General features: G+C 35.8%; 1 protein-coding gene across 6 annotated transcripts in view; it reads left to right on the forward strand.

Annotated features, from left to right (window-relative positions):
* The first annotated feature begins 861 nt into the window (after positions 1–861).
* Positions 862–24,951, forward strand: part of LOC149549196 (influenza virus NS1A-binding protein) — a 149,188-nt gene continuing 125,098 nt past the window's right edge. For 3 of the 6 annotated variants that reach the window (XR_016354058.1, XM_089792616.1, XM_089792615.1), the window contains exon 1: positions 893–1,320. Coding sequence is in view for 2 of the 6 variants with exons in the window: in XM_089792616.1 (XP_089648742.1) it covers positions 1,140–1,320 (181 nt within the window). In the remaining 4 variants the exon portion in view is untranslated. Of the gene's footprint in view, positions 1,321–24,951 lie in introns of all 6 variants that reach the window. The other 3 variants (XR_016354056.1, XR_016354059.1, XR_016354057.1) reach the window with 3 other exon arrangements.

Below are 24,951 nucleotides of genomic sequence, written 5' to 3' on the forward strand. Positions count from 1 at the left end.
GAAATGCCTCAAATATAATAAGTCAATTTTATAGAGAAAATAAATGCATCCTTCTCACCTGTATTATGCTAAAATGCTCTTCCTTGAGTGATATCTAGCACAAAAAAACTTGAATTTACCAGGGAGCCACCCCTATATTTCAACTATAATCAAGGACTCAACAAGAGAAGCCCTTTGGATTTTCTTACAAATCTCTCGTAAAAATCCCCATCAAAGCTTCTATCCTACCATTAGTTGTCTCATCATCAAACACAAGAATCTAAGAAATTATAGTCTTCACTCATTTTGTCAAGTAAAATGAAATGAAGCCATTATATCCCACCAATCTTTGCACATAAATGAAATGTGAATGTCTATAAAGGATGTGCACAATCTATATTATAAATATCACTTCCACATGACATGCAATTAAGAAATAATCAAAACAATAGATTGAAAATTAGATCCATTCAATCACAAAATATAAATACCACATTGAAAAATTAAAAAAAATCAAAACCATAGATTAAAAATCTCTAACCTTGTTTTCAAAGAAAAATAATTTAAAGAATAAATACGAAAACTATAGTTTAGTGCCTTAATGATAGGAACTTATAAGAAACTACCCATATTCTTGCATATACTAGAGATAAGATAACCTAAAAATATGTTTAAACTAAATTGTTCACATTTGCCAATGTACATTACGGTGGGTCCCACCGCCAACCTCAACAAGTAACTAATTAAGACGATGTCCCAACAATTCAAACTCTCTGGGAAACAATTCATTCTCATTTCGCACATCTTTATGGAAACGCTGCTTTCGTCGATTGCCATTTATGTAGGTCCCATATTTATATTGATAAAAATTTAAGAACAGTCGATTTAAATGCGTTGGATAGTACGAAGGGATGAAGAATTATTTCTTAGGGCAACGTCCATACAACCACGAAAATGCACTTCCCTACGAAGGAGAGGACTCGGTTAATTTTTTAAAAAGTTAGAAAAAGCAATGTGAAGGAAGTGCATTTTCGTGGCTGTATAGCCACGGGTATTTCTTAGTTATGGTGGACTGTTACCTGACATTTGGTTGATTTGCTTGGTTGAGTATACATTGCATTTACATAGCTTTTTCATAACTGAGTCTGTGAGAAATAGGAATGGGAGCGGGAAGGAAAACTTATACGTATACGTTAGATGAATCAAAGAACAAGAGAGGGCACCAGTACGCAGGGGAAGTAGGAGCACAATTTAAAGGACTGAATAAGTCTGATCTTGCTGGTGTTATATTTGGTTGCACTCACAAGACTTTTAAAGAATGCGTTAGTCAGCTCATATTCGGTAATCATTTTTGCGATTAACTGAACATCATTTGTTTTAGGGTTTTGATTTTTATGCATGTTGAATGGTGGTAGTTAGTCTATGGCGTTTTCAGAAATTGAGACCATACTGCAGAGAACACAATTTTGGACGATTATGTGTTTTAATTATTTTATTGTATCTTGTAGCGCTGCATGCGACATTGTTTTTTACATATTGAGAATCGCGAAAGGTTTCTTACGAGAGACAAATAAAAATAACAAAATAAATTTATCATTATTTCCTTTGTGGTTGGTGGGGGGGGGAAAAAAAGAGGGATAGAGATTAGAATTAATATATATGGGTAGAGAGAGGGAGATATATGTGGGCAGTGAGATGGAAATTTAGCGAGTTAAAAATGGAAGAATTATTATGGAGATATAAATAGGGAGGAAAGGAAATATAGATATAGAGATATAGGGAGAGGGAGAGGGAGAGGGAGAGGGGGAAAGAGAGATGGATATATGTGGGTAGCGAGGTGAAAATTTAATGAGTTAAAAATGGAAGAATTATTATGGAGATATAGATAGAGAGGAAAAGAGATATAGATATAGAGATATAGGAAGAGGTAGAGGGGGAAAGAGAGATGGATGGACAAAAAGAGTATGTATGTCTAGAGATAAAGGTACAGATGAAGATAGAATGAGAGAGGAAGATAGCGAGAAATAGATAAAGAGAGGTAGAGGGAGAGATAGGGAGTTAGAGACTGAGATATATAGAGGATGAGGGAGAGGGCGAGGGTGAGGGAGAGGGAGAGGGGGGGAGAGAGAGAGAGATAAGTATATATGGCGAGATAGAGTAATAGAGAGATTAAGATACGAAGAGACATAGAGAGGGATTGAGGGAGACAAGGACAAACAAGTAGTGAGCAGTAGAGATAGAAAAATAAAAATGGAGAGATAAATGTAATAAGCAGCAATTGTTTATTGAAAAAAGACGTGTCTTCACTATTTTATCCCATCTCCTTTTTATTTGTCTCCAATTTTGTTTTCAAATTCATTTGTAAGAAATATTATTAAATAAATAGTTTAAAAATAGTATTTAAGAGGCTGCTTAGAAACAAGCAGCAAATGTCACCAGTCATGGGGCCACTAACTCCCTAGTTTGTTCCACAAAAAGTTGAACAGCTGTTGCTAGCAAAAATAAGCTAAATAGCAGCATAATGACCTGCTCACATTTGCATTTGTAAGTGGTCTCTCATTTCCATTTATATTCCCCACAAGTTCTTGTTCTTTAGTTGCACCTATGCTTTTACTATCCAAGTATGGAAATTAAGATCAAAATATTTTTCAAATGAAATTTCCTTTTTAAAAAAACCTTAAGAATAACCTTTTCTCAATGCTAAATTTTTTACTAATCTTCCATCATGCCCACGCCAAATTGAGGATAAGAGGCCTTTGTTGAAGACAAGATCACAGCCCTTTTTCTTCCACGAGACTAAGGAGCTCGCATCTTCATAAAAATTCTGTGGCAGCCCTTTTTGTTTTGCCAGGATAAGGAAGTTGCAGCTTTATAAGAATCCTATCGCAGCATTTATAACAATATGCTCACACCGTTAATTGCTTTTTTTGATCAGTTAAAAACTAAAATATTGTTATTTTATTAATATTGATATAAACAGATATACAAAAGTGGGCTCTACCCTGAAAGTATGAACATTCTATTTGACCACCACCCTATATTGTTCCTACCCGAGGTCACTACATATTAACATACATCATTTTACAGCATTTACAGTAACAAAAAACATTAACGCCCACTGAACTATATTTATGTCCACTGCAAAAAGCTTGACAGAGCATTATCCCTGCTACCCGAAGCCGTTAAAATTTACATTAAAATAACCTGAGAAATATAATGACCAGTCATCAAAATTTGACATACTGTGAAAACACCAGGCCTACCCCTTACTCAGCTTCACCATTGGTCCATTGAACCAATGGTTATTAGGTCCAAAGACCACCTTGTTTTCTTTGCCTGGTCTGTCGTTCTTGTTCTCAAGTTTTAATTTCTTTCACTCCATCTCCTTCACCCACAAGTGATCCTTCAGGAATTCCCAACCAATGGCAGTCTCCTCTCTTCTCTCCTCCCTGTTGGTTGTTGCATTCCAAATTAGGAAAGGTTGAAATGGTGGCCTCTGGTCACTTATCTTCCACAAGTGCCTTGATGCGCTCTTAAACCAATGCTAGGTTTCGCCATGGCCAACAAAGGAACTAGTCCACAACACCACATGCACAACTTCATAATCGAAAACACCTCCTCCTTTGGGTTGAGCTCGAGTGCCTACACCATGAATGTAGAATGCCATTTCCACATTGGTTGTACACCTATCTTCTGACTTCATGAACTCCCCCCCTAGTAGGAAGTCAATGAGTTGCTAGAATTTTAGTTTATCTAGGTAAACACACTTCTCAATCTCTTGTTAGAGATCTTCCCCCAAAAACTGTTGCTCCCTTACTGCAAGGAGGCTGAAATTGGCTCCATACTCATAATCACTTCTTGGCCTTCATGACCAACTTCTCTCACCAGCGAAACAAACTGAAAAATAAAACAGAAATGCACACCAACGACGATTTCAAATCCACCTTGCATGTCCCCCACGTGCTTAACCATCTTGTCAAACAAAAACCCTGGAAAAATTGTGTATCAGGAAGTGACAGCTCCCATTCACATCTGTCGTGGAGAATGATCACCATTGTCTCAAGTCAGCATTTCCATTGAATGAATGTAATGTGCAGAAGTTTCCATTTGCATTTATGATGGTGGTTCGAACAGCTTAAAATTTAAATTTAAATAACAAGGCGAGACCAAAATTCTATACCAACGGATTAGGTCCCCTTAAATATTCAACATCCATCTACCTGCTGAAATGATAACACCCATTTAGAAAGAGTATCAGCTACGTAATTTCCTTTCCAAAGAATGTGTTAGCTTATGCCAAATAATGTTCATTATCATTTTTTATCTTCTAGGCATGCACCTTGCCCTCAACAATGGCATTGACAATGATCTGAGAGTCACCTTCCAAATGTAGCTGCTCTAGCTCAGATTTCTTTGCAAGTTCAACCACCAATAGAACTGCCTTTGCCTCTGCATCATCATTAGCCCCATCATCAAGCCTGCTTGTTGCCAATGCCAAAATAATGCCTTCCATGTCACGAGCCACATATCCAGTTCCTGAGGGACCAATATTCCCTTTCGACACACCATCCTCTGTCCAGTTTCTTGCACTCAACATCCAACCTTGCAGCTTGATTTGGATTAACCCTTGATAGCCCATAAATGGACGAAATCTAAAGAGAAGGTCAATTGTCTTTACAAAAAGGAGTCATAAATACCATAGGGTTGTTGAGGGACAAGATCATTGCAAATATAATAACGCTACCATATTTCTGTGTGTTCCAAATGCAGATTGAATGTTATATAAATATGCATAGAAGAGACATGTCTTGTGAAGAGACATGCCCTTATGGTAATTTATAGATTAATCATCAATTAGATAACATACATATATATATATATATATATATATATATATATATATATATATATATATATAAAAGTAGATATGCGAGGGTTTGTTTAATTGGTGGTTAACTAATAACCATAGAAGGATTATCTCTAGGTCAATTCAATCCGTTTGAAGCTTCAACATTAATACTTCCTCTTAGCTTGGGAGGATTGTTATAGAACACATTATGCTCTTGAACATATAGAGAGATCATCTAAGTATGATATTCTTGGAATGACATATTTAAGGATATCAACATATAACCATCAACTTAGATGTTATCATTTGATACCATTCGAAGTATGATTCAACAAGAAATATCATACTCTTGGTATGAGTACTGGCATCGTGTTCATGATGCCTACCAAAAGAATATATTATATCCTAGAAGGAAATGGGTTATTTGATCTCCAACACACTCTGGGACAACAACTGAATGTATTCTATCAGATAACAATCACGATCTCAAGGTTAAGTAGTCCATCATGACAAGTATCTTGATCTCGAGGGAGGATTTGATCAATATACTCTTATAATCATCTCATAAAAGGGTGATCTGATTTTGAGCAATCTTATTAATCTCATATTCAGTGATATGAACACTAGTATCAACATCATGATACCTACCAACAAATATCTTATTATATATCTTAGAAGGATATGAGTTATCTGATCTTCAACACACTTTGAGACGACAACTGAATGTAGTTAATCAGATAATCATGATCTCAGGGACATCATTTTAATGTAGTCTCCATTATGACAAGTATTGTAGTCTGTCTTGATAATACGTTCGTTATCAGGATCTCCGACACATTCTGGGCCAACAATTTAATGTAGTGTATCATGATAATAAAGCAAGAACACAAGAACAACAATTGTAGTATCATGATCTTCGACACATTTTGGGACATCAACTTAATGTAGTCTATCATGATACGTTCGTTATCATGATCTTCGACACCTTCCAGGATAACAATTTAATGTAGTCCATTATGATAACTGGACAAGCCATTGTTAAGATCTTCACCTTACAATAGCGACCTCAAAAATACATTGATGAAAGATCGTCACCTTTCATGACATAATCCACATATGCAAAATAGTATCTCTCACGATATCCACCATGAACCAAGTTAGAGGGTGGAACAAGGACTTTCACCTCAAGCTTCTCTCTCACAAATAATGTATTATAGGGAATTTCACCTCGAACTTCTCCTTGTCAATCTGTTGACTTTTTTTCGACTCCCTCTGAATTTGATATCAACCTTCTAATCTCTTGGTACCAAGTTGTGATATGCTTCCCTAGTTCAACAAGTAATTTGATCACCCAATAATCCATCTCAACATGGTCTACTCCCTCTAAATCAATACAATCAAGATCATCGAAATTTTGACTGAAGCATATCTTCCATCTATTCCCTCTCCATCATCAAGGATATTGGCTTCAAGAGTCTCACTCTATCTAGCATGATTATCAGATGCCTAATGAATTCTAGATCATAGCTTCTTTGGAGCTACTGTCATAAGATTGAGTATGCACAATATTTGGTAGCATGTAAAAAGTACCAACCTTCTTTTCTTGCAAGAACATCCTTAGATGTAAAGGAAAAAATCAAGGCAAATAACTCTTATAGTATGTATAGAATTACAAATAGGAGTTAGATTACAATGAGTAGATAAATGTAAAAGATAAGAATACTAATCTGCACATGAGGGTCCATAGACATTTGAGAATGGAACATCTCCTTTTTAAAGATGGTTCAAGTGGGAATGAAACATTTGTTACTATTCCACCCATAATGTAAATTCCCACTTATTTGATTGTTTAGAATTTCTTGTCACTCAGTAATCTTCTCCTTTACTTCTACTCGATGGTATTCCATATGGACTTGTAGATTCATCTAATATTATTTTTACTTAACATCATTGTTGACTGTCCAACTCTATTGCTGATGTCTACTTGACAAAGAGTAAGGTGATGAGTTGAGTTGACTTGTGTATATTCAAGATAATGCTAATCACATGAGTCATTTCTAATTTACTGCACGCATTTCTCAAATAAGGTGAATCCAATATGTCACCCATTGTGCAATATGTTTGAATGTACGAGCTCATGTATTTCCCGGTCTCTATGTAACACTCCATCATGGAAGAGTTGATGTACCTTCGGTGCATTATAGTTAATTTGGAATAATAATATTATCTTCTTATCTATTAATAATGCACGCATACATAATTAGTTGCAACCATATATGCTCACTGGCATACCCATTGAAAGTTGATTATATGATTTGCATAGTTATCAGAGAACATATATCACTCTCATGATTGGATTTCCAGTACATATCCTCTTCATGATATTATATGGATGAAGTAATTTTCCTGACTATTTGAATTTCTTCAATCTTTACACAAATATATCAAAGGTTTATCATTTTAGTTTTTGTCTTTCGCTGCCACATTTATCTTATGTGCTTTCTTCCTTAAGTGAACCATAATATTTGTTCCATCCCGACACTTTCTTAGTCCTACTATAGCCCTACCCTACCCTACTATTTTAAGGTAAGGTTTAAGGGGTAAGGGTTCTCACCAGCCCTACAATAATCTACCTCTGCACCGGAAGGCCAATAGAGCCCCCCACCCCCCGACTATGTGGGTTGGGTGGGAACTCTAGTTGAACTCTAGTTTCTGTTTACGGTAGTGTGTTGTGGCTCTTCTGAGAACCTTAGTTTATAGTCAACTACAAATAAAATCTTTTCGATATTATTCGCTGGCTTGGAACTTCATCTTATCTCCTGATATTGTTCTTACATTTCATCTGCATAAAGTGAATAGGAAATTCTAGAGGCGATTTTCTGTTATCATTCTTGTCATAAAATCTCAATGTACTTCTTAGAACCATTATTGGTGTCTTTTGTCACCTCTTTTACTATCTCCCAAGGACTACAAAAGGGTGTCTCTAAGAAATTTATCCCATCGGAAATTAGGGATGCAAGAGCTGGGAAGTCATCCATCATCCTTTTGTTGAGCTTTCTTGGTCCTTGGAGATGGCAGGAAGCTAAATGGAGGTCCTAATGAGATCAAACTTCGTGCATTTTACTTTTATGGAAGTTAAGACCCTTATGAAATGATTGATTCATTTCTCAATGATACTTTCTTCATAAGATGGCAATAATAAAGTATCAAAGGACTTTGTCTTAATGCATGATCTGTTTGTTAACAAATCCCGTCTCTCATGGCTTTTATCTTGGCAACCGAGCTTTCTTTTCAAACTGTGAATAATAATTCCTGTGTGACAGCAAATAATTTTAATGATTATAGAGAGGACCCTTGAAGCTTACATCTGTTGGTGATTTTGTATATTCTCAAATCAACATAAAATGATAGTTGCCAATCTATATCTATTTTCCTGTGAAGGAATAATATCAATCAATCTTTTAATATACATTCTCCATGTGCACTCAAAATATTGACTATGGCACGTTCAATTCATCATATTACTTAGCCAAACTTCAGTGCATCATTTCCAAATGGACAAGCGTTTCAAGTCTTTGGATTCATTCAAATTGACTGCTACATTGTAATAGGTTTGGCCATTACAGTGAATTATTTCATCTTGCACTTGTCTAGAGTTGCCTTAGAGTGCATTTCGGGTACCGTGGAGGCATTGTTTGTTTTGGGAACATTCCGTGACTCAGTGGAGAATGTGCTTCTCGTACTGTAATATCCAAGAGTCAACCTCTACCATCGGGGTTTACTTAGCACATGTCAGCTGCATTTGATTACACATTCCGTGATAGGTATTACTTTGCGCTTGATGTGAACATGGGGTATTGCTAGAGTCTTTACTTTGTATCACATATCATACGTATTACTCATAAATACTGGCTCTTGCTTGTTTCTTTAAATCTATTATGTATGCCAGCGTATATAATACATGGTTACCAGGAGACCCGTCTCCCCCCTGTCTCCGAGACGCGTCTCGGAGACTTTTCGCGTCTCCGGAGACCTCAAAAAAGGTTGGAGACTTCATGACGAAGTCTCCTGAAGTCTCCCCGTCTCCTAATCCAAAAAGTGAAGTCTCCCCGAAGTCTCCTGATAAAATATAAATGTAAAATATAATATTAAATAATTTTATATATTTTAGCCCTCATTTAAATGTTTTTAATGCAAAAATCTAAGGTACTATATGAATTCCGTAACAACTGCTTGGTGATGTACGTGACCTACAGGAACACAATACAAGTCTAAGACAACATATTGGAAGCTGTACAGGATTGCAGTAAAGATCCCAAATCACATAAATTTATGCGGCTGAGGAATTAGGGTGCAAAAACTGTTGTTAGTGCATTAGAAGATAGTATTACGTATGTTACAGAAATCTGATATGCAAATGCTTGATAATAGTATTATTCCTCATGAAAACCAAGCATCTATTTGCTGATAAAGACTCAGCGATAACAGTGATAGACTAGAGGTTTTATGTATGTTAACATGAATGTATTTGGTCCCATATTTCTGTTTTTTCAAGAGGATATCATGTTTCAGTTTGATGTATAAGTCGTATTTGTTATTCGTACCTGTTTATCTGCTGTTGGCAATATCCTAGTACCAATATAGGAATCTGTGTAACTGGAAAAAAAACACTATTACAAAATGATTTACTCCCTTTTAAACTAAGCAATCCTAACTCTTAGTTAGAAAATAGAAGTCCTAAGTGTGTCTCTATGCATGCATTGATGTTGAATAATTCAATAATTTTCACAAATTTTTTGTAGCAATGCCAATTTGTCAGGTTTTAAAATCTATTTCAGTAATGTACTTCTGTATCTGAGTGCTTATTATTATTATAATCTTTGACAGTTTGACTCTATGAATCTATTTTAATTTTTAATGTGACAACACTAGTATTATTAATTTATTATTTACTTTAGTCTTTTAGTCTTACGGTATTACTATTTTGAAATTTTGAAATTTTGTATTTACTTTTAGTATTAGACTCTTTACGTTTAAACTATTAAAAATTTATTTTTTTTTAAAAAAAAAAATTGCCGTCTCCAAGTACCCCCGTCTCCTATTTGAAAAATTGCCGTACCGGTACCAGTACCAGTACCGGAGACCTCAAAGTCTCCCCGTCTCCCGGTGACCTTGATATAATATATAAACTTGTTCCTTTTACTATTCTCAATGGGGTTGATTACTTGTAATCTACAGAGAGTGTTGATTGTGATTTTCATTGGACTGTATATTTTATTGGTGACCCATTTCCGAAACCTTAGTCTGCATAACACCCGTTCCTTCTTTTAGATTCCCTATGAACTGCAGTTGACTTCCATGCAATGAATATAATATGTCTCTTCCTAAGTCCGTGTGAAGCCTTCCACTGATTGAGTTCTAGCGGCTCTGTAATAACTTTTAGGTGGTCTTCGTTTGTTGGTACTGAAGCAATGTATTGTTGTAGCCATGGTATCCCTGACAATATCTACATTAATATAGGTATGAGGCCAGAGTTCTCAATCTTGATTTCAATCCACATATGTGCTTCAGTCTTCCCTTTTCCAAGTTGATATAGTGGACGGTGTGTCTTTCAGAGTATTCTTCTCCAATCTCTATGCATATAGATTTAAAACTCTGACGATGTCTAGGACTAACCATGTGGTGGCAATGTCCCCTTGTAACTGTAGTGTCTACGATGCTCTTGAGACTTATTTTTAACTCCTCAAATCTTCGATGACTTGATTTCTTGTTTATCAGTGTTACGTATTTGATATTATGCTGACATTTCTGAGGTCTTATGGATTGGAATTCCTCCATTATTTCAACATCAACCGTTCAGTCATTTTCATCTATTTTTCAACATTTGCAGCCTCGCTTTGATACCAAGTTGAGGGACAAGATCACTGCAAATGTAATAATGCTACAATAGTTCTGTGTGTTCCAAATGCAGATTGAATGTTACATAAATATGCATACAAAAGACATGTCTCTATGGTAATTTATAAATTAATCATCAGTTAGATAACATTAACATTAACAGTAATATATATATATATATATATATATGTTATATTGCATATATGTATATGTATATGTTATATTGCATATATATATATAATCATCAGTTAGATAATGTTAACATTAACAGTAATATATATATATAAAAGTAGATATACAAGGGTTTGTCTAGTTGATGATTAACCAATAACCATAGAAGGATTATCTCTAGGTCAATTCAATCCGACTGAAGCTACAATATTAACAAGGGTATTTGGCAGAGGTCTGGTTTGAAAATTGCAGTATTCACGAGCTCAGAATTTTTTAATGTGCACACAAACTCTTTCCACTTTATAGCCTTCCCTTGAAATATTCATCTATTGTGCTCCTTCCATAATTCCTAGGTAATGGAAGATGAACATAATTGCCACATATGTGAAAATAAAGACTTGTAAGTAAACAGTTCAAACATTTGTTAAAATATTTGAGGAAATGGAATTCCCAGTTCAGCTTTTGTAGGATGAAGTACCAGCATTGAGAGGAAAATTTGCAATGCAACAACAAATGATCTACACTCTTCTCTGCTTCTCTACAGAGGGGGCACTGAAATGGATCATTGAAGCCCACGTCACAAACCTTTCTCTTGGTAGAATTCTATTTTTCAAGTCTGGCCACAAAAAGGATCCTGCTTTGGGCAGGCAAAACTTATTCCAAAGTAAGTGATGCAGCCAATTTTCATCATCCCGTGCATCTTTCAGTAATATGTAACTAATTTCAACAGAATAGTCACTTCTGTTAGAGCCACCTCAAATGAGCTCATCCTTCCCCCTGCAAGAAGGAAACTTCTATTTGCCAACAATTTCTTAAAAATATTTATGTTCTCAAGGCTCAAATTCAGTTCATTAGAACTTTTCCATTGCTAATTGGAAGACAAACCATCCCCCTCAATAATCACATAGTCGACAACTTTCTTACAACAAGTAGCTTCAGCAATTCTTTTGATTTCCTTAAATCTTGCATTCTCTGCAATGAGTGGGAGTCCTTCCCACGCATCATCCCAAAAGTTGGCTTTCAGTCCACCACCTAGTTTCCATGTGAGGTGGTCTGCGACAACTTGTCTACATCCTATCATAAAATTCCAGATGGTGAAACCCCTTGGTGGTGGGGGTGGGGGTGTCTTTCATGGTAAGAATTCTTGTTTGATATTGATTATCTAAATATTTATGGCTAATTTGGCCCATTTCTGATCAGCATTCCTATACATCTGCCCCCAGAGCCTCGTTCAAAAGGTTCCACTTGCAGGCCTCCACCTCATGCTGCTTTGGACTTACAAATGAACTCACATAGCATAGAAATGAGAGAGGCTTCTTGAGAAGGTGTGGATGATGATGTAAGACAAAAGGGTCACTCATGAATGCTATGGTCATTCTAAAACATGCTCTTATACTCTGCACAACTATTTTCCCCCCAAAATGTAATTAGACTCTACCACTTTATAGTCTGTTTGTTCCAATTTATCCGCTTTATCTCCTTTTGCTTTTTTATGGTGGATAACTAGAAACTATAGTTACACTACAAACTATACACATAAACTATAAATGACCGTCAAATATTTATAGATACTTATGTAATTGGTCCACTAGCTTAACACATAAAAGTTCCTCAGACTTCTATTACTAAGAGTGCCATATTTTTTCACTGCCATGGTTACTCTTCCTTGAGATATGTTGTCTCAAAGAAAGCTTATATAGTAATGACACTAATCCCAAAATAATAATAAAATATCCCTTACGGTGTAGGCCACTTATAACAAGTAGGCTTATTAACACATGCATGTTCAATTCAGTAGGTACGAGGGACCAAAATAACATTAACAGCCTGAAGTTGTGCTCCTAGGATTGGTAACTCGATGGGATGTACATATTCTAAAATGAAGTTTGAATCAATGACAAACCTAATGTTATTGCTTTTTTACTTGCATCTTTACACCACCACAAGCCCATCCTAAAGGGAATGAAATCTAAATGGTCACTATAACCAATATTGTCAAAATCAATTGGTTTAGAAATAATAATCATATATAACATCAAACTTGGTCTTTTGACTAGAATCTTAATACGTAAAAGATTCCTCTATTTATTATTTCATAGCTTCTCAATTGGCCATGCTTGACACTTTTGGCATGGCATTGCATGTCACTTTCCCATCTGCATAGAGTTGAATATGTCTGCTATCTTGTCAGCCATGGCTCTCATTGTCTTCTTGTGATGCTCTTTTTTGTCATTATTGGATGTAGTTCATAATGTATGTTTTAACATCTATATTCATTATATCCATATGCATTGCAGTGCTTGCAAATTACAATTATTCTTGGGGTCCTTGCACTTATCTACTGTGGTAGAATTCCTCTTACCTCTGTACCTCCTTTTGCTTTTTCTTTTCTTTGCTTCAACATCATGCTCGTTGGATTCATTAGAAGTCTTTTGTTTATTTTTCTTCATTTTCTACTTTTAATAATCAAGCCTGCACATATACCACATCTTTCCTTGTTGGTTTGAAAAATAGAACTTATTTTCCCAGGGTGTCTTTGAATGCTGTCAATGTTGTTGAGAACTGCATCTTCATCCTATGGAAAAATAGCTGTATTTTGAAACATTGTGGTGTGTACTTGAACTCTCATTTTTTTTCTTGTCACTAGGTAACCTCATTTTTTGCCCTTGTTTCGGTCAAGTTGGATAGAATTTTGATTTGATCAGCCTCACAAAAGCCTTCCATTTGATTATTGGCAGGACAACATCTTGATGACTCTTTGATAATGTAAGTTTCCTGATCGGCTAGCTACAGTCAAGCAAGTGCAATTTTTTCTTGCTTTTATATATACATACTAAGGTACATATTAACTTGTGTAAACTTCCCGGGCTTAGTCATGAAATGAGCATCTAAATAAACAATATAACAACAGCCTAATTTATTATCAAAATGATACTATTCATTGAATTTTGTGGAGCATTTCTGGCCTTCCTTATGTCAAAGAATTGGAAGTTTGCCAATTTGAGGAAGGGTTGAAATTATCACAATCCTCAAACGTAATCACCTTGGGGATGAAATTGTTGTGGAATGGACGCATAATAAGATTTTTGATATTTGGAAATGTGATTGTTGAATCTTCTATCAATAATCTGGAAGTTATAATTGATGAATGTTTCAATTCTGGTTGACACAATCTACCACCAAGGTTTAAAGTTTAAACTCTTGTTTGCTTGGTCTGCTGGCCCTGATCACCTTCCTGTTGATAACAGTGCAGCAGCTCAGATTTGTAGCTCCCAGATTCTGGTCGACACAATCTACCATCAAGGTTTAACCTCTTGTTCGCTGGGTCTGCTGGTCCTTATCACCTTCCTGTTGATAACAGTGCAACAGCTCAAATTTGTGGCTCCCTGTATTTAAGCTATAGCTCCCAGCTCTCCAGTAGTCAGTGCTTTTAATGATGACCTCATATTGCTCTGTTGGAATTATCTGGGGCTGTCAAGCCTGAAAATGAATGGTAATTGAAATTAGCAATTGGTAGTTGTTAATTATGCAAGTTCACAGTCAAAAAATGCTTTGAAGATCTGATCAAATGAGGTATGGTTTCCATCTTAACCTCATTTAGCGTGTACAAAGGGTTTCGTCCCTGTAAAGCTGGTTTGCAAACATCAAAATTAAAAAATCTCTAGCTACATTTGCTCAACCAGCCAAAGTTGCATGTACACCTGTTAGAAATTAAAGTTGGTGCCCAAACTAGTGTTTTAAGTCGGCTAAGAATTGTTTTCAAATTAGAAATAAACTTGGCATAAAAAACAAGTTCCTAGGTTGGTTGGGAGTTATTTTAATTAATAATATTATTATTACTATATATTTGTCATTATGTGCTGTGTTTAAAAACACTTTAAAGGCTGCAAGTTGGCCTTAGGGACATGCCAATCCTCCCTTCCAAGATCACTTGTACCGAATCAATTTTATGCTTGGATACACATTTTTTTTTAACTTTTCACCATTATGTATCCTCAAGCAGAAGATTGCTCCATTTCGCTAAATATTCTAGAATAACTGTGTTCCTCAGCTTCTTCTCTCATCTTAATGATGGCTGTGGGTACCAAAATCAACTTCCCTTTATAATGTTGTGGCAGACCTTATGATAGAATAACTTGTTATCTAGGTGCCTTATGGCATGTCACATAAAAAATGTTGTGAATTCCATTTTCTTTGGGACTTTCAAAGTTTTAACTTATACGCAACTCATCCAATTCTTCGTATGATCTTATAGGTTCCATAAAATCATGATCTCAACTTCTCAACACCACTCGTCGAGGGCATAGTGTTTGTAAGGGTGTAGCCTCAAAAAATACCATGTTTCAAAATTCCTCACAAGTTTCTGGCAATCATCATGCATGTCTTGTTGGTTTCGAGATTGCTGTAGGTTCTCTTTAAATGCCTTCAAATGTTTAAGCTTTGCTGAATCAAATCTTCTGCTTTTGGTACTCTAAAATCCAAAAGATTCAAAACCATGAATGGAACAACATTATAATATAATATCGCAATTGGATATTCTCCCCAAATTTTATCACAATAATTTACAGAATATAACAAATAAGTTAAGCAATGAAGACCAACAACATTAACCAGTAAATGCTCATAGAAATAACCAACAAAGAATTCCTTATTGTATTATAAACCAACAATTAAATAACAATCCAATCATAAAAACAGTGATAATAGTAAGGTTGGATAATCAGAAAACCTGAAATGCAATTGTGAACTTCGTTGCGAATTCACCACAATTGATGAATTGGGGCTATGTCAAATCCACCGAAGAAGAACCTGAGGGTTTGTGTCCTCGGATCTTGAATAGAAGCTGAAGCTTCCTAATTTTCTCCAAGAGAAATCTCAAACCTGTTCAATATCCAAGCATGCTGAAAATGAACTCATTCTTCTTTTATGCTCAAAACGGTGACCCTTCAGTTTCCTTCTCTTGTCCTTTTCCGTTCTTGTCACCTTTAACCCACTTTATAATATCAATTTTACCCATTTTATAAATTTGCATTAAGTTCCCTTAAGCCAAAATTAATATTTTATGGAATGAATTCAGAATTCCTAGTGTTGCAAAATGGGACATTTCGTATTATTGTCTTGCATTTTGTCACCACAAAATGTAGGTAATAGTTTGAAACTTTTTCAACTTAGTTTCACATTTCTTTAAGATAATTCATTATTTAATTGGCCAACATTGATCAACCAATCGACCCCAACTTGCGTAATGAATCATTTTATTGAAAGCTTTCGTCAAAGTCCTTTTCATTTTTCATTTATGAAGCCTATGCTTGATTTTTGAAGCCTTCAACGTCTTTATTTGCTCTTTCGAGTGTGTTTGGTTGCTTTTAATCTTTTGGTTTTGTCCAATCTTTTGCGTTTGATTTTCCCTTCGATTTGGTATATCTTAGGGCCTAATCAGACTTGGTAGTCAAAAGATATGATCATTTAAGTGCCCAAAAATTGGACTCTCCAGATGCAATTGCATATTTAAAATATGAATGTTATATTTCATAGTTGGGATTCTCTTTATGAAAAATATAACATAAATTAACTTTATGTAATGTTTTTAAGTTACTTTATCACCTAAGTGACTATGGTGCACTTTATGTTATATCTTCATGTTGAGTTGCTTTTTAATTTTTCACTTAAGTGACTTTATCACTATATAGTTCTAATTTATTTAAGTTTTATTTTACAACATTTGAGTTAAATATTACTTTTTGAATAAAATTTGCTGATGATAAATAAACTATATAGTGTAAATTTTATTTTTTGACCCCTTTAAGTGATATGAACTCAAAAATCAATTAAACATGTGCTTAATTGGTCACTTAAGTTGCAAACTCAATAACATGTCTTTTTACATGCAAATCTATATGTAGAATCTGATTTTGGCTTGAAAATGCATATTTTAAATATGTAATGGACTTCTAAGAGTCCATTTACATGAAAACTTCCCTCTACATTCAAAGGGCATTACATGTAATAGCATTTTGAGAGTCCAATTTGCACTAAGAAAGCAATTTGTGGACTTAGACAAATAAAAAAGCATATTTTTAAATATACGATGGACCTTCAAGACCATGATTTGCATGAAAATGGCTTTCCCAAGCCAACATGTAATATGCAATGCCTCCTGTAGAATGCAATTTGCACTTATAAAGGAAGATAACATATGCAATAGCACCTTGAGAGTTCGATTTTGCATTGGGAGGAATATGTTTGACTTTAACTTGTAAGTACAAAGGAAAATAACTTATGCAAATGCATATTGAGAGTTCGATTATGCATTCCCAGCCAAAATGTTGGCTTTCTGAGGGAAAATAAAATATGCAAATGCATGTTTAGAGTCCAACCATGCATACAAACTCATGTAAATGCTTTTGAAGAACACGTTTTGGACCATTTCCTTCGAAAACATCTCAAACACATGCATTCCAAGGGCATGTTTTGACCAAAAATGCCCAGAAATTTGCTTTTCCATCCATGTTTTGGCATTTGGAAGTCATGTTTTGACATTTGGAAGCCATGTTGATACATTTAGGGCTCACGTTTTTGCATTCTCAAGTCAAAAACAACCAATGTTAATGCATTCCAAGGACACGTTTTTGGCAAAAACACCCAAGAATCTACATTTGCAGCTCATAAATTTGCACAAGGAGGCATTTCTGCATTTTAATGCATGTTTTGGCATTTGATATTCATGTTTTTTGCTAAGGGCATAAAAAAGACCTAGATTTTTGCACTAAGAGGGCACTTTTTTTAATTAAAAACGTCTCAAGAACATGTTGCATGCAAAAATATTTTGTATTTTAAATGTTTTGCGACTTACATTTCACCATTATATTTAAAAATGACCAAGTATTTGAGCATATAGATTTACATTTGCAACTTTGAAATTGTCAAAAGCTATTGAGTTGTTGCATGCAAATACACTTGGAGAGTTCAATCCTGGAGAAGACTCTTTCATTTCAACTTCCCTTTCCTCCACATTTGGCTCTTCGAGCTTCAGTAAGTAAGATAAGGTAAGATAAGATAAGATAAGTTAATTGTCCAACAAGAGACCAACAATGGTCTAAGGGACTGGAAATAGTACAAAGGGCAAATGCTAGCAATGGGAGCACCAAACAGTGTTTGCGGAAAGAGCATGAAAGCAAAACAACATAACAAAGAAAGAAAGAACTAAATACTCCTCACAGACGAGTAGTCTAGAATGGAAGGGTGCACTCTAGGATGAGAAGACGCTCTGGAATGCCGCCTCTGGGGCCTACTAGTGTAGTAGGGTGGTAGCGTTGAGTGTGATCTCTGTGGGGTCTCACAAATTTGGTGTGATTCGAGATAGGGTAGAGAGACTACTTCGTCCCTCGAGTAGGAACCACAAGAGTGAAGGAGGTGATGAGCTGCGCAAGAGTCAGTCTCAATGGGAACTGGAGTTGTAGAGTGTGATCACGAAGTCGCAAAGTGCAAGATATCGTTGGTCGGTATATCTAAAGAATGAAGAAAGTGACCTGCACTCTCTGAACAAGCAGTAGAACCTCCCCTAGATCTCATAATAGTTGGGGCAACGGAAAATAAAGTGAGACTCGTTCTCCTCCTCCTTGAGGGGACAAAGGTGGTAGATCTTGTCCTCTTTGTCAATCTAGTGGTCAGTCTGTATACGTAGCTAGTGAGAGCCCACTCTAAAAGATCCTAAGGAGATGTGAAGAGCATGAACCCAGCGACGAGTGAGGTACCAAGGGCGCAAAATGACCTTGTTTCAGATATCAAGGAAGTGCTCAGCGTGGAAGGCCACCTACGAACAAAGCCCACCCAAAGGGTTACTCCAAGTTGTGATACTATATTGTCTGTAGATTTCAAGTTTGACATGCTTAGTCAGCTCCTGTTGAGGTGGAAGGAGGTGAGCGGGAGCGTCTAGAGAAAATTGAAAGGGGGAAGACGATCGATAGTAATACCAATTGAGCCATGAAGGGCAGAAGCCTTGGTGAACCAACAATGAGACCTGCTACTAAGGTTTGAGCCTGCGATCACCTTGAAAGAACAATAGGCTAGGTAGGAATATTTGTGACGACCTTCAGAAGAGTCAGCAAAGATCTAAAGCCGGTGAAGAAACCAAACCGAATAAAAAATGGTCCCCAATCTAAAAGGATGAGGCCCAAACGCAGCCAAAACGATGTTGTGAGGTGTGGACGGGTGACATCTAATATTGCACCGAAGAAAAAGAGTCTGGACTCTCTCAATTGAAGCCCTGTCAGACTCCAAGAGGGAGGGACCCCACATAATAGAGCCATAGAGGACAATCGTCTTGACCAAAGAGTCCAAAAGGGACATCTTGGTCGTGGTATCCTCTGCAATACTCTCACTCCTTGAAGAGGATACTATCATTGCATCGTTTGCTGTTGTATCTTCCTCCTCTTCCTCACTTTCTTCATCCCCTTCCTTTTGGTGAAACTAGACATCATTTCTTGCCTTGTCTTCTTTCGAAGAGTTTCGTACTATCGTCATTTGCAAGAGTGTCCAAGTGCATCCAATAGTACATAGCAAGTCTGTACGGATCCACCTTGTAGGCTGGCACAAACTTCTTGCATTGGTTGGAGGTACCTGCATCCTCAATGAATTGATAATAAGGGCAATGACATGGTATGCCATGTAAAATGCTTACAGAGGAGTGCCAAGAATGTCTATGGTGAAGTCTAAAGAGACTAAGAAGACATAAACAAAGTCTATAGTGAAAATTAGAAGGGCCTATGGGAGAGACCAAATTATCGATGACTCAAATAAAAGGACCTACAGTGTTGAAAGAAGGTTGTACAATGACATTGACAGCCAAACTACATGCCTATGGTGATAGAAAACCTATTCATAGAGGTTGTATGACATAAGAAAAATAGAAGATGCAAAAAAATAGATCGTAGGACCTCACACAAGCAAAAGTCTACTGATGGTTAAAAAAAGCAAACTCATTGGAAATAATGAAAGCTCACGTTCGCACTAGAACACGTATGAGAAAGGAAGAGGTCCAACAATATCAACTTAATGCAATAGATGCATTGGAGGACTATCAGGTTTCTTGAGAATAAAGCTTGTCATTGAATTATTTTTGTTGTAGCCCTCGTTATGTGATTGTGGTAATACACCTGCACAACGAAAAATACTAATAAAGATGACACAAATGAAGAAAAACAAAGCTGAAACAACGTACAAAAAGAGGCTTCTTGCGAAGTCTACTTTTATAGAGTGCTTCGTTATCCCACAAGGAAGTAGCGTTGAAGATATTCCTATATAGTCCTGCATCTTTAAACTTATTTGGCTTTGCTTGAAGAGGTTAGTATAGGAGAAATACGACACAAGAAAGTACATGACAAAGATGGAATAAAATTGTATATAGCTAGGAATAAGAAGCAACCATACAGTTACTATAACTAAATCCCTTTGCTATCAGTTGTAGAATAGACAGTTGATGGATTCGGGAGGAAAGAGGCCGAATTGGAGAAAGTAACTACAAACATCAACATCACCATCAAGTAGCAGTTTTGCCATGTATACAGACAAAAGAGTATTGCCATTAGGGGTAAACGTTGAATGAAAGATGAATACAGATACAATCAAGAAGAAGGTAAAACCAAAAGCGCAACACCAACCCCCAAAAGATGAAGTTACAGTCTAGTTTATTGCGTTCGAAGGACTCAATAGCATTGAGTACAAGACTTGGTGGCTGGGGACTCTAGACGACTATCCTATTAAGGAGAGCCTACGATGTGCATAGGTACTGTGGGCAACACAGATGCCAATATTTTGTATACAAGATTTCGAAGGAGTCTTATGGATGATGATTGAGACCTACGACAAATACCGCTACATGTCCACTTTCACATTTCTTTGATAGTATATCAACATTACTTGCACAACCATGGAGTTTACTTGGGTTTTTGGGATTATAGGGAAGAAGATTGACAAAAAAATGAAAAAGATGTTGAAGGAAGAAAAATAAAAATTAATAAAGATGGTTTTAGGAACTTGATGTAGGTAAAATTGGACTTGATAGCTAGTGCTACGAAGAGCAGTGTGTTGAAGAGGTCCTTTGTGGACCCGACAAGTGGAGGTCTCATGGATGTAGTCAAGAGTCAACTCATAGGCTCTAGCTATGTGTCTGACATGGAATTATCGCAAATTGTCCTGACGAATGACATCATGAACAACATTGTGTACATTTTGGCGTTAATACTTGTGATAGGTTGGATGAGCTCATGGCTCTGCAACATAAGACATTCATCAGTTTTTTTTTGGAGGCTACTCGTATGCAAATTGTCATGCCCTAAATTTACGAGGCAAAACACAACCAAAAATTTATTTTTTGAAGGGTGAACTAGAGATAATATGTTTAAATCTATGCTTGTTATGAACGTTCTGTTGAATGGACAATTTTCTGTCCCCTCGAGGGTGTTGGAAATTTACAAATGCAATTATTGAGTTGGAGATGAAATAGTTAGTTGATGTAATGGAATTCGCTTTCATGCACTTCAGTTTGCCACAGCGGTGCCAAACTATCTCCTAACATTTATTTAAGATCAAGGTTTTGACACAAGAGGTGGCTAGATTATCATTTGATTTCACATCCAATTCCTACAAAAAGACACTTTGTGTATAAATGTGAAGCACAAGTTGGATATTCATGTGGTTGCAATAATCCCATCATTTTCGAAATGACTGTTTTTTTTTCAATTGTCCTAGATGTTCCGATTTTATGTCATGTAACCTTACCTGCTACATTTTTGGGATACCGCATTCTATCCTTTATGAATTTTCGATTAACTTACTGTCTACCACCTAGGTATTTTAAGTTGATCTTTAATTGTTATTCCTCCTCATTTCTATATAATGATGCCCTTTAGCAACTTGTTTATCCAAAATTAATATTTCTATTTTATTTTACTACTATTATATTTATCATTTTATTTTACTTTCATCAATTTACTTGATTTTATTTTAATTAATTAGTTATTTATTTATTATTATTATTATGATTTCTCCTTCAATTTACTAATTACACCCCACAATTCCATGTCTATTCCTTTAATAAGAATTTTCCCTAGATATTCTAAAAATACTAATTAATAACATACATTACTAATTTAATTAACCTTTAATCTTAACTTCAATTTCTCAAGCTCATTATCAACCAATCTCTATATCCTAACCTTTACCTCTAATCTAAACAACTCATGACTCAATAATCATTCACCCGTAAACCTCTTAATATTGGAAACCCACCTAATGAAACAACTGCATACCCTTTCCTACACATAACATGAGATAATCAAACAATTAAAATAAGACAACTTACTTAAATATCCCACTTTTCCCTGACTTGTATAATAATCTATTTCTAAAACATTAACCCACAAGTATGGTTTTCCTACCTACCAACTACACCTAGAATAAAGTAACTTACTTTAATATTTCACTACCCATCAACCCCCTAACACCTAAAACCATCTTAAATATGCATTTTCTCTCCCCAAGCGAAATTCTAACATTCAAATTTCTAGACTCATGTGCCCTTGTCTCTCCCAACAAAGAATTAACAATAATGTTGCTACCTTCCCCACAAAACACCTATCTGCAAGGGCAAACCACATAGATCCCAAGATGTCATAAACTGACATGGTTAAGTTTCCTAACCTTTATTTCCTTCCCCACTTTTCCCAACGCCTAACTCCCTTTCTCCTAGGCGTGATGTGGTGGGAGAAATCAAAATTTCCTTTTTGCACAATTCCAAATGTGCTAGGCGCCTAGGAAGGGGAATGCAAATGTCAAATCATGTCTAAGGGTCTCCATCATTAACCCATTCCATAGGCTCAAGGGGAGACAAGGACAACTTGCCTAGTGGGGTCCACTATTCTCTTCTTTCTTAGTAAGGTTTTTTTTTTGAATGTTTGAATATGGTGTCCTTCCTTCTTAAAAGGTGACGCCTAGGTATATTAGTGATAAGACTTGCATATAGGATTTAACTTCATCCCAACATATGGCCCTCCTTTTTAATAAATTTTAGGTTTTGTTTATTCTTTTATTATATTGTTTCTTTTGTATTAAATTTTAGGTAGGTAAATGTTTCTAGGATTTGACATATTCTATTATGTTTAAATTTTATATATTGGTTTTTTTTTTTGATTAGCATGATGGGGACATGAAAGTCACCTGACTCACTTGTGTCTCCATTTGTAATGCTTATACAATGCTGATTTGATGTTGTAAAGTTCTTTCCCTTTAGGATGAATGTTATGCTTATAATTTTTAATGTACTAGATCCTAGGGTATATTCTTTATATTATTTTAATGCTCTGTATTTTGGGGGAGGACTTATTTTGTTTCCCCATACATTTTCCGAAGAGGAAATGTGTACCTAAAACAAGACTTTTCATAGGTTTGGAATATGCATTTTCTCTTCTCAAGCAGATTCTATTTCATTCTACCATGGAATTTTTGGTGAATAAGTTCAATGATGTGATGTTGTCACCTAAATTTTTTATTAGAACTTGAAGTCCAAGTGACCTAATTCTTCATGCACATGAATGAACTATCAAAATATGTTAACTTTCTTCCATCTTATTGTATGCAAAACATATATATATATTTACAATACAACCATTTATGCATTGTATTAAATCAACTATATTAAACAGTGTAACCCGGAGACTTGCACCCCCCTCCCAAACCTTGAAGTACCCGTCCCCAAGACATCCCCGCACCGATTACTTGAGTACCCAAGCACCCTCACCTCTGCCATTCTGCAACCATGCCGCTGCTGGGATGTGTACTTGAATTTTGATTTTTGAATGTTACTATTGGATATTTAATACGTTACTATTTGAATGTCAATGGTTCTAATTCATGTTGCAATTTTGCTATGTTCAAGTTTTTTAATTTGGTATGTTCTAGTGAACTTCTGAAACATCATTTCATAACTAGCATTTCAAGTTCTATATGTATACTATACAACACCCCTCTCTGGCCCGTCCTCCCTTTGTCGCTGTCCCCTGGCCATCCTCCCACCATCTCGAAAATGAGGCCCATTTTCTCCACGTCTCGGAAACTCGCCCCAGTGTTCGAGTGTCCCGAAGTACCCTCGTACTAGTGTAACACAGATATTAAAGGATGTAACCACTATGAAGTATTTACACTAGTTGAATTGTAGGAAGAAGTGTTTCATTTACGTGATCCTCCATTTTGCATAATGTGAAAACTCACAATGGATGTTTCCTTACAAGTAAACTATATAAATATTTTTCAATCTTTCCTTACACATTTTCAACAAGATACAATAATAAGAATATCCCTCTTTACATCACAATGAAATGAACATGGAAACTTAACATGCTGACACATTTACAATGATAGGGAGGATTTGTATCTTCACACACACTTGGTTTCCAACATTGCCAAGAATAAACCCTGATTATCTCCAAGGGATCCATCTTCATGAAACTTGCAACACAACACAAAACTTGGAACCATGGAGGCTCACCTCCCATCCTAGGCTTCTATGAAGCCACCCACCGAGCAAGGGAAACAAGATTCAAATGGGATACACACATACAACATATGATAATGTATGAGAAAACTTACAAGACACCACATAATACTCCCTTCCAAGGTTTACACATTGATTCACCATTGGAATCATAAGAACATTGGGTGAAGATGGGCTCTTTAAGAGGAGATTTGCCATGTCAATACAACTCACACATTGAATTTCACCATGCCTCTATTAAGATAATATCTTTAATATCTTTATTAAGATATTATCTCCTAGTTAAATACTTTCTATATTGGTCAACTACTTGTCTGTACTCCGTCTTTCAGTCTAGATAGGAATATTTCCTATCCTGTCTCTTTTGTCTTCAGTCCAGATAGGAAATTTGTCTATCTCGTCTTCAGTTTTGTTTCTAATTTTGTCTTCAGTCTACATTGTTTCATTTAGAAACGTCCTTGTAATTCTTTATAAGGAACACATTGTTCCTCTGTTAATCAATCAA

This window comes from Cupressus sempervirens, chromosome 7 (assembly GCF_028749045.1).
Source record: "Cupressus sempervirens isolate cs-2001-9-10 chromosome 7, ASM2874904v1, whole genome shotgun sequence".
Lineage (NCBI taxonomy): Eukaryota > Viridiplantae > Streptophyta > Pinopsida > Cupressales > Cupressaceae > Cupressus > Cupressus sempervirens.